The sequence below is a fragment of the Chinchilla lanigera genome, unplaced genomic scaffold (assembly GCF_000276665.1).
Source record: "Chinchilla lanigera isolate Chin_1 unplaced genomic scaffold, ChiLan1.0 scaffold00173, whole genome shotgun sequence".
Taxonomy (NCBI): Eukaryota; Metazoa; Chordata; class Mammalia; order Rodentia; family Chinchillidae; genus Chinchilla; species Chinchilla lanigera.
Window position 1 is genome coordinate 712,877 of NW_004955574.1, and position 11,008 is coordinate 723,884.

Below are 11,008 nucleotides of genomic sequence, written 5' to 3' on the forward strand. Positions count from 1 at the left end.
AAAAAAAAAAAAAAAAAAATCACAGGCAAGCCAGGCATGTGGGGGACGCCTGTGATCCTAGTACTTGGGAGGCTGAGGCAGGAGGATCTCTGTGAATTTGAAGCCAGCCTGGGCTGTATAGAGAGTTCAAGGCCAGCCTGGACTACATAGCAAGATCCTATCTAAAAAAAAAAAATCACAGGCAGCCCAGGTGTGGCCATGTCTGTGACCCCAGCATTTGAGAGCCTGACACAGGAGGAGAGCAAGTTCGAGAGTTCAGCCTGAGCAACTGAGGGAGACCCTGTCTCAAAATTTTAAAATTTAAAAGGGGCAGAGCAAAGCCCCTCAGATCATAGGCCCAGGCTTCAATCTCCAGTTGCGGGGGGAGACTGCAGGCACCCCTCGCTGTCCCATGTCATGCTCTGACTCTGTGCCTTGTCCCTGGGCTCCCACGGGGCTGGCCTCCCGGCCCGTCCTGGAACAGGCCTGTGTTCTCTCCGCGGAGGGAGCAGCTCACCATGCAACCTTGCTGGCTCCCACCCCGGCTTCCTGCACTCCTTTTCCTGGAGCCCCACTCAGAAGAGCTTCCCTGGCATTCCGATACCACCCTGCCTTCTTCCACATAGCAGTAACGACCTGTTGACCTGAAATTACATATTGGGGTATCTCTTGTGTTTTGTCTGTCTCCCCAGGGTATAACATCCCTGGGAGGGTAGAAATTGGTGGTCTGTTTTGTTCATAGCTGCATCTCCAGGCCTAGCAGAGTGCTAAGAGATAGATGCTCAGGACATAGTTTATGAAAGAAAGAAGGTTTACAGTGGGCTACCACACAGCTGCGAAGACGAAACAAGGCAGAGTCGGGCATCGTTGTGTACTCCTGTGAGCCCAGCACTCGGGAGGCTGAGGCAGGAGGATTGCCGAAAGTTCAAGGCCAGCCTGAGCTACATAGTGAAACCCTGCCTCAAAAAAAAAAAAATATGGACGAGGCAAATTGCTTCACAGAACCATCACTGACATACAACACTGGTGGAAACAGAAAGTGTATAGCATACGAGCAAATGAGTCAGAACCACAGTCATGTGTCACGTAATAATGGGGACACATTTTGAGAAGCACATCATTGGATGATTTCATCTTTGTGCAAACATTACATGCCCGGCATAGTGGTGCATGCTGTGATCCCGGCACTGGGGAGGCTGAGGCAGGAGGATCGCTGAGTTTGAGGGCAGCCTGGGCTACACAGCAAGACCTTGTCTCAAAAAAATCACAAGAGTTTACTTAAAGATAGCTATAGGGTCACTAGGTGATGTGTTCTTCTAGGGCTCCTATGCCGTATAAGTCCTCAGTTGACAGGCATGTCAGTGCCAGACACGGCTATACCTGGGGGCTTTGTTAAAACCCAAAATGAGTCCCAATCACGGAGCCTCTGACCCCCATCTGGAGTTGGGCCCAAGAATTTACATCTGTAACAAGTCCCATGGGATATGGGACCAGATTTTGAGAATTATAGATACGGTCTCTGGGACCTCCCCCAAGAAAGTGGAATGCTCTGCATTGCTTTCCTGGCCCGTAAACTCTTTCTGCAAGTAGATGCATTGGAGGAGACCGAAAAGGACTCAAGCCAAGGTGCCAAGGGCAGTGGTCCCAGCAGAGGCTGAATTTGGCGGGGGGAGTCACAAGGGGGTGGGGAGTAGAAGGAACAATCCACTGCCTCAGGGGGCCTGCTTGGTGCCAAATTGCCAGGGTTCAAATTCAGCTCTGCCATGTCCCAGCGCTGAGGCCTTAAGTGGGTGACTTTCCCTCTCTGGGCCTCAGTTTCCCGCTCTGTTACATGGGTATCATAGAACTTGTTCCTAGGGTTGGTGTGACAATCAAATCTCTTAAAAGAGCAATTCCTCGCCAAGTGCTGTAGCACAGATCTGTAACCCCAGCTGCTTGGAAGGCTGAGACAGAATTGCAAGTTCAAGCCCAGCCTGGGCAATTTAGTAAGACCCCATCTCACAAAAAGCACTGAGGGTATAGTTTAGTGGTACAGTGTTTGCCCAGCATAGGCAGGGCCCTGGGTTCAATCCCCACCACCACACCTGCACAGAAGTTCCTTGTAAGCACTTAATAAGTGCCACCTTGCATTACTACATAAAAAGAATAATTAAAAATATTACATGCATAATTAAAAATAAATGTAGGGCTGGGGATTTAGCTCAGCAGCACAGCGCCTGTCTGGCAAGCGTAAGGTCATGAGTTTGATTCCTGGTACTGGAAACCAACCCCCCCCCAAAAAAAATAATGTAAGAGGATGGATTTGGGGGTAAATTGTGCAGGTCTCATTTCAGTTCTTGTGCTACAGGGAAGAGCAGTATCTGGGGGAAGAGACAGACAGTCCAGAGTCCTCTTCCCAGTATCTAGGTCCCCCCAAATTTTCCTCTAGTCTGTACCCCCGGTTTTGCAAACCTGACCTCATTCCTTCCAGCTGCCAAAGGATGAATCTTTAAAAGACAGAGGTCCTTGGCCCAAATCTTGCTTCCTCTCTCTCCCCACAATACTCCTCATCAAAAGGATTTTATTTTATCTTCTGCAAGCCCTTCCACAAGCAGGCCATGGAGCTCAGGCATGCGATTTGGGCCTGGGTACCTGCAAACCCCTTTACCCAAACCTCGGCACACATTTGTTCCCCCTCCTCCATTTGCTAGTCAGTGTCCAATGCTTTTTTACCTCTGTTAGGAAGTCCTTCTGCAAGTCTAACTTAAGTCTTGCTTGCTGGAAGGGACCTTTTTCCTTCCTGGGAAGACAAGGGCCCAGGGACCCCTGCCCCCAGGATCCAGGCCTCTCTCTGCAACACCCCTTGTCTACACCTGGCATCTCCATCATTCTCATTAGCAAGTCAAGTTTAGCTTCAGTCTTTCTTGCTTCTAGAGAGTATATTCTTGGTTTTAGGGTGAGGGTGCCTGTTAAGTCCCATAAAACGGGCTCAGGGATCAGAGGAGACCCCACCCCCTCTTCAGAAGGACCTAGGAACCCCCAACACTAGGGAAGTTTATATTTAGCGTTTCTCTGCTCTTCTCTCCCTGTCGCTGTCTCCCTGCCCCCCCCCCACTGCCTCCTCCCCAGGCTGGGACCAGCTTTGCCTGGTGACTGGGGGAGGAAGGCCTCGCACTACCATCTCTTGCCAGGGTGGGGGTGCTGAGGGATGGGGGAGGGGCGGAAGGTCCTTGCACCTTCTCCCTCTCTTGATGGGGTGGAGTGGGGTAGCAGCAAAGGTCCCCACAATCCGGCGCTAACTTCGGGAGGGGGCGGGGCCTCCCACAGCTGTTTCTGCTTGCGAGAAGAATGTGCAGGGTCCCACTGCCGGCCGGGGGAGGGGCTGGGCGTCCGCGCCGTCTGGCTGCAGTCTTCTGCCCCACTTCCCATCTGGGGAGGGGGCAGCCGAGGTCAGCAGCAGGGATAGCCCCCTCCCCCCTACCAATCTCGGCTCAGGTTTCCCCAAACGGGAAGCTCTGACCACACACAGGCTCGGACGGCGGTGCGAGGGGAGCCAGGGTCTGTGGGCTGGGGGAGGGGAGGGAGACTGAGACGTGGGGCAGGAAGAGCGCGAGGAGGCGGCGGACCCGGGAGGCAGACAGAGAGGCTGGATTAGGAGAGGGAAGCTGAGCCTGCAAGTCTCGGAGATGCGGCGGCGGCAGGGACAGAGGCAGGGAAGCCAGGCAGGGTCTCGAGACCCAAGGAATGATGGAGAGAGAGAGGGCTTCTTGCATTTGGAGACCTCTGGTCATTTCCAAAATTAGACTCCCAGGGAGCTCAGATCAGGCCACGACGTGCCCCTAACCTGGCTGCTCCTGGGTTAAGGAGGGCCAGGACCAGGTAGGAGAGAGGGGAAGTGTCACCACTGGGTCACGCTGCTGGTGGGGTCCTCGGGGACCACAGCTTCCTCTCAGCAGTGGTCCCTCCCCCAAGAGGCCTAAGATCCCCTCCTCCCACCCCGCCCCCTCGGAGATCTCCAAGCACGCCGGGACTTAGGAAAGATGGAACCCGGCTGCGGGGCCCAGAGGGGCGCAGGTTTAGATCGCGGCTGTGTGACCTTGGGTGAGTCACTTCCTTTCTCTGAGCCTCAGTTTCTATCTCTGTAAAATGGGGACTATTACCGTCTATCTCCCAAGCTGCGAGAAGACAGCGCGTGCAAAGTACTCGGACCCTAACCTGACACATACTTGGTGCCTGGAGGGTTTTGTTTGGGTAAAGGAGCAGCGGTTAGAACCCATGCATCTCAGGGTCCCCCAACATAGGCCATTCAGTGGCCCCTGTCCCGACTGGGGGGCGGGGTGGCCAGGTCCTGCCCGCGCCCTGGACTCCCGGGTCTGTAGCCCTCCCCCCTCCCTACCCACCCTCAGGACCCGTGTCCGAGCACCCATCCGAGACAGACAGACACGGGAGAGGGTGGAGGGACGGACGGACAGACGGTCCCTCACCAGCTGCTCCTCCAGGGCCGCAGCGGCCCGGCGCGCCGCCGCCGCATCCTCGTCCTCGTCGGCGTCCTCCTCGTCCTCGGCCTCGGCGCCCCCCATTCCGGGCTGGGCCAGCCGCAGCGCCTGCTGCACGCGGTACTCCTGCCTCTCCCTGAGCCAATGCAACTCGCAGAGCCCGGCCAGACTGCCCTCCAGCCATCCCCGCAGCCTTCCCCGCTCGGGGCTCACCGGGAACGAGAAGGCCCGGATCATGGCTGCGGCCCCCCGCCCCAGCCCGGCCGGGCCCCACGGCCACCCCTCTCCCGTTCCCACCTCCCGCCCCAGCAGCCCGCCTGCCCGCCCGCCCGCTGGCCGGGCTGTCACCGTCTCATCTGCATAGGCGCCCGCCCATTGGGCCGCCCACCCGCGCCTTATCTGCATGGTCACGCCCCCAGCAACACAGCAACCGCCGCCTATTGGTCGGTTAGCTCCCCTACGGAGATACTTGTCTGTGCCCCAGAGCCGCCCAACATGACGCATGCTCAAAGCAACCTACTAGCTCTGCTTTAGGGCCGCCTCGCCACGCCCCGCCCCCGTGCTCCGGCTTTTGGGCCCTGGCAACGCCCCCTACGCGTCACAATGAAAGAAGTCAGCTCTTGCTCCAATACCATTGGTCCATGCTTTCCCATTCTGCAGCTGGTTCCGCCCCCCTACAGGCGAACTCTAGCTACCATTGGACTGTCCGGCGAGAGGGGACGGGTGGTCTATAAATAGAGAATGGGTCCACGTGACAGTTTGGCAACCGTTCCCACCTCCCCTCCCTAGCCTTCGGCTTCTGAGGCTGCGCGGGGGGAGGGCAGAATTAGAGGGTCGAGCCTTGATCGACCGTCCTCTTCCAGGAAGCCTTCCCAGAGCCTTAGCTGTAAAACGAGACACATATCTTCCGGATAAAACTGTGCTTCTAAGTAAGCCCAGCTCTACCGGCGTGGGACTCGCTTAGAAGGACAGTTTGGTTTAACGTTCTGCAATTCAATAAGAATTGAAATTCTTGTCTTTTGAGCAAAGGGACCCCCACATTTTCATTTTGTATTGAGCGTGCGAATTGGGTAGGCAGTCTTGCTTCTGAGAGTCTTAGATCGGTTGTTTCCCAGATGCTGGAATTAGTAGACACTGCATGGGAGATTCTACGATCTGACCAGAATAGAATCTAAGCTGTTTTTGTCTCCCAGGTGCTGTGAGGCTGCGTGCTCCACCGGTCTGCGGTTCCAGGGCCCTTTGTCCTGTGCTCTAAGAGGCTTTGTTCTCGGCCTTCTGAGATGCTCTGTTCCCCGCGTCTTTGGTCCTCCGCGTCCGAGCCCGAGAGCGGTTTCCAGGCTCGCTCCGTCGGCGGGGCCAGCGCCCCCTCAGGCGGCCAGCTTGTGTCACTACGAGTTGCCTCCCTACAACCTTCGGGACAGATCTACACTGCCTTAATTTTGCAACAGCTGCGGGTAGATGATAGGTTCCGCAGAGCTGGAAGCAAGATTTTCTCAGCGGTCGGTGTCGGCGTGAAGTCAGAATTGGCTTTCACCCCTCCCGTTTGTGCAAGACCACTTGAATGAATTGCTGAGGAGAACGTTCGGTGTGGAGCTGATTTAGGATGAGAAAAAGAGAACAAGGGACTAAAAACCAAGATCCACAGCCAGATCAGAGGAGTCCTAGAAGGAGGTGAAGAGACACCCTGGTTGGTGCAGTCAGAAGAGCTTAGCAGTTCTGCAGATTTCCTTTTTGCCCCCTACACGTTCTGTATTGATGATGGCGGTGGTGGTGGTGAAAGGGTTTCCGGCTGTAAACATGCAGCTGTTGCTTCCAACCATGGCGCAGACTCCTGCCCTGGAAGCCACGTGCCCAGTTATAGCAGCTGATTGGGAAGGACCGGCTCGATGTGTCTAGATGTTCTCAGCCAGGGTGCTCACCTCTCAGAGGTGTGAATCAGAAAGGATGCGTGTAGCAAGGGAGTGCTTTTGTTTTGTTTGTTTGGTTTTTTTTTGGTTTTTCTCCGGTACTGGGAACCGAACTCATGACCTTGCGTTTGCCAGGCAGGCGCTTTTGCCACTGAGCTAAATCCCCAGCCCCCTAGTGCTTTTGTTTTGGTTTGGCTTTTGATGCTGGGAATTGAACCCAGAGCCTCCTGCATGCTAAGCAAGTGCCACTGAGCCTTATTCCCTGGCCACATGACTTTTTTTTAAGTGCTGGAGATGGAACCCCGGGCCTCACACAGGCGAGGCAGCCAGGCCACTCTACTACACCTCCAGCCTCCTAGATTTCTTGGGTAGCCCAGACAACAGTGCCCTGGATACAAACATTTCCCAGACACGGCTGAACGCCTACTTAAATGTACTTAATTCAAAGCATCGACAGATCATGTCTGAGTAGATAAAATATCCAGCTTCCAACTGCCTTTTGCAGTGTCAGGCACCTTATGATTTTGAGTTCTTCTAGCAGAGTGCAAGATGGGGGAAGGAGTAGATGAAATAAGTCAAGGTAAGATAGGAAGACGTTGAGAGGAAGCAAGTGCACCATATCCATCAGCTAAGGAACTGCCCTAGGGAAAGTTTGTTGTTTTTGTTTTTGTTTTTTTTAAGACAGGGTCTTGCTATGCAATTTAGACTGGGCTTGGACTCACTTTGTAGCCCATGCTGGTTTTGAACTCACAATGATACTCCTGCCTCAGCCTCCCAAGTGCTAGGATTACAGGTGTGTGCCACCACACCCAGTTTAAAATTCTTTTCTTTTTTCTTTTTTTTTTTTTTTTAGACAGGATCTCCCTATGTACTGTAGTTAAGTTTTGACCTCACTAGGTAGCCCGGACTGGTCTTGAGCTCATGGCAGGTCTCCTGCCTCAGTCTCCACAGTACAAGAGGATCCCCCAAAATTCAAGGCCCGTCTGAATTACATAGTGAGACCCTATTTTAAAAAAAATTGAGCCCTTCTTGGGCAACTTAGCAAAAAGACTGTCTCAAAGAAAGAAATTTAAAAAGCCTAGGGACGTAATTCACTGGGTAAAGTGCCTGCCTAGCATATGTGAGGCCCTGAGCTCAATCCCCAGAACCACAGAAAATAAACACATAAGCTGAAATGCCGGAAGTCTGAAATCAATGTGTTGGCAGGAGCCAGCTCCGCCTGAAACCTGCCGGGCAACCCTTCCTGCCTCTCCCTAGTTCCCACTGGTTGGCTGGCAGCCTCCCATGTTCGTGCCATGCAGCCATAGTTCCAGTCTGGCTCTGTCACCATGTGGCCTTCTCCTTGAGTGTCTGTCTCCACATAGCCACCTCCCTAAGGGGACCCCAGGTGTGTTGGATTAGGGGCCCAACCTCCTCCAGGATGACCTCATCCCAAGGAATCAGCTCTGCAACAACCTTATTGCTAAATGAGGTCACATCCTGAGGTCCAGGAACTAAGATTTCAATGTACCTTGTGGGGAGGAAGGAAAATTTAACTCATGACAGTGTACAATCTGCTGGGGCTGCCATTCAGTCTTGGAGAAAGTTAATAATGGTGTAAATGCATTCTGTGGATAAGGTTTTACCTTCAAGGACAAGTATATGAGCCAGACATGATGGCACATCTGTAATCCCAACACCCTGGGAGGCTGAGCCAGGAGAACGGCAAGTTTAAACCCAGCCTCGAAAGAATAAATAAATAAAAAAAAATAATTTTAAAATACCAGCCTTGGCAATTTATTTTCATTTTTATTTTTTATTTTTTGGTACCAGGAATCAAACTCAGGACCTTGCACTTGCCAGGGAGGTGCTTGTGCCGCTGAGCTATATCCCCAGCCAGCCTCAGCAATTTAGAGGCTGTCTCAAAATACAAAAGAGCTGGTGATGTAGTTTAGTGGGAAGCCCCTAGGTTCAATCTCCACCTTCACAAAGGAAAAAAAAAAAAAAAAAATTGTGGTATTTGATGGCCAATAGGATGGTTTTTTTGTCTCTAATAGTTTTGTTTGTTTGTTTTTGAGCCAGGGTCTCACTATGAAGCTCAGGCTGGCCTTGAGTTCACTTTGTAGCCAAGGCTGGCATCAAACTCACAATGATCCTCCTGCCTCAGCCTCCTGAGTGCTGGGATTACAGGCATGTACCACCACACCCGGCTCTGTCTCTAATAGTTTAAATTGTAGGATAAGTTGGCATAGTGCAGATATGATTTTATCTTCCACGGCACCCTCAGGATATTGAGCACCCTGGAATTCTGTAAGAGAGGCATTCTGATAGTTAACATTATGGGGTGTTTTTTGGCCAGGCATGGTGGCTCATGCCTGTAATATCAGAGCTCTGGGGAGCTGAAGCAGGAGGGGTGTTATGAGTTCAAGGCCAGCCTGGGCTACATGGTAAGTTCAAGTCTAGGCTGAACTACAGAGCAAGACTTTGTCTAAAAAAATTTTTTTTGACCAGGTGTAGTGGTGCACTGCTATAATCCCAGCACTTGGGAGGCTGAGGCAGGAGGATCGATCTGAGTTCAAGGCCAGCCTGGGCTATACAGTGAACTCAAGGTCAGCCTCAACTACATAGTGAGAGCTTGTTTCAAAAAATTTTTTGTTTTGAACCATGTCTATAATTCTTGACATGGGAGTAGTGTGTCAAAGACCCACCCTGAACAGCTTCTCAGCAGTTTCCAGCCAGCATCTGTCACTGGAGATGGAGTCATCCCTGTGCTATCCACTCCTGGACCCTAGACCAACCCACTTTAGAGGGACAGGCTTTGATCTGAGACCTTCTCCAGTAGGATTAGCTCTGACTGTGCAGGGAAGGCTTCCGGCCCATTGGGAACGTCCTCATTCACTGCTGAGGTGTACGTAGCTTTTTCAATTCAAACAGCTGCAGCTCCAGAACCCACCAGTAGGTGGCCAATCTGCCGTGAATGGGTAAATGCCTGGGAATTCCAGCCCTAGCTGCAACTGGCTGCTAAATTGTTTTTACAGGGCTCTGGTGAGTCTTTAATTACAGCGCCTACGTCTGGGCCTGACTTAAAAGTGAACTATTCAGGAGCATGCCGAGATAGCCTGCTCTCAGCCCTGGAGACAGAGTGGAAAACACAAATACAGGTTCCCTCTGGGCCAGTTTCTCTGCCCACAGCCTCAAGGCAGAAATGAAGCTTGAGAAGTCAGCTCAGAGCTGGTGGTGAGGGTGGTGGTGGCGCACGCCTGTAATCCCAGCACTCAGGAGGCTGAGGCAGGAGGATCATTGCGAGTTCAAGGCCAACCTGGGCTACAAAGCGAACTCAAGGCCAGCCTGAACTGCATAGGGAGACCTTGTCTCAAAAAGCAAAGAAAAAAAAGAGAAGTCAGCTCAGACACCACACCCCACCTCTCAGGCTCACCATCCCAGCCCTGTCCAAGGATGAATGGGTCCATTTGACACCCATGCATGGGGTGCCATGAGGGCAGGGCCTGGGCCATCTTGGTCACCACTGTGTCCCCAGCAGCACGCAGCACAGCATGACATATGATAAATTAATGAGTACATTTGGTGTGTACAGAAGCCCTTGAGGCAATATAGAACACTGGGTTGGGTGTAGCTCAGTGGTCGTGTGCCTGCCTGGAATGTGTGAGGCTCTGGGTTCCATCCCCAGCACCACAAAAATAACAAAATATCTATCAGGTTTCTACTATGGGTCAGAATTGCATTAACTGAATTGTTATTAATAATCATGATTAATCATAACAAAAAATAAATTAATCAGAAGTTGAGTAGTGCAGTGGTGTGTGCCTGTAATCCGTTACTCGAGAGGCTGAGGCAGGAGGAGTCCAAAATCAAGACCTTCCTAGCCAGGTGTGGTGGTGCACATCTGTAATCCCAGCACTTGGGAGGCTGAGAGGCAGGAGGATCGTTCCAAGTTCAAAGAAGCCTGGGCTACAAAGTGAGTTCAAAGACCAGCCTGAACTGCATAGTGAGACCTTGTTTTGAAAAGACCAAAAAAGGGGCCAGGGATATAGCTCAGGGGCACAAACCCTGCCTAGCAAGCACACCAGGTCCTGAGTTCGAGTCCTAGTACCAAAAAAAAAAAAAAAAAAGACCTGCCTGGATGACGCTGAGAACCCTGTTTCAAATTTATAAGGGGTGGAGAGCCTGGCGATATAGCTCAGTGCAGAGGCCCTAGTTCAATCCCCAGTACAGTATAACAGTAAAAACCATACTTTGAATTTCATTCTTTTCCCAGGCTAGTGCTATCAGGCCCAAGAGCCTGGCACTTAGCAGTGTCAGGAGCAGAGCTCAGTCAACCGCAAGATCACAAGGGTAAACAACCGAAGTCTGCAGTGTACGTGTCCCATGGTGCTAGGCGGCATTTGGTCCATTAGGTGCATTAATGCATTTCGGACTTGCGATGGGTTTATCTGGACATTCCCCCTCGGAGGAACCTCTGAACTGCTTTCCTCCAAGCCCCCAACCCGCAGTCAGGTCCCTCCCTAACCTTCCCTCCGGCATTCCCTCATTTACTCCTTGCTCCCAGCAGTCCTTCCCTCCGCTCCACTCTCAGTGTCTTCCTCCCACGGCCCTACCTCCGGCGCTTTCCCACTCCTACCCCATTCCTGCCTCTCGGCAGGTAGCCCC

At 52.4% G+C, this 11,008-nt stretch overlaps 1 protein-coding gene across 2 annotated transcripts in view; it reads right to left on the reverse strand.

Moving 5' to 3' along the window:
- Positions 1-4,976, reverse strand: part of LOC102028913 (dapper homolog 3-like) — a gene marked incomplete at its 3' end in the record, with an annotated part of 7,841 nt that extends 2,865 nt beyond the window's left edge. The window contains 1 exon segment of one of the 2 annotated variants that reach the window (XM_013509566.1): positions 4,443-4,976. In XM_013509566.1, the coding sequence (XP_013365020.1) occupies positions 4,443-4,638 (196 nt within the window). 2 annotated transcript variants of the gene reach the window in all.
- Positions 4,977-11,008: the final 6,032 nt, after the last annotated feature.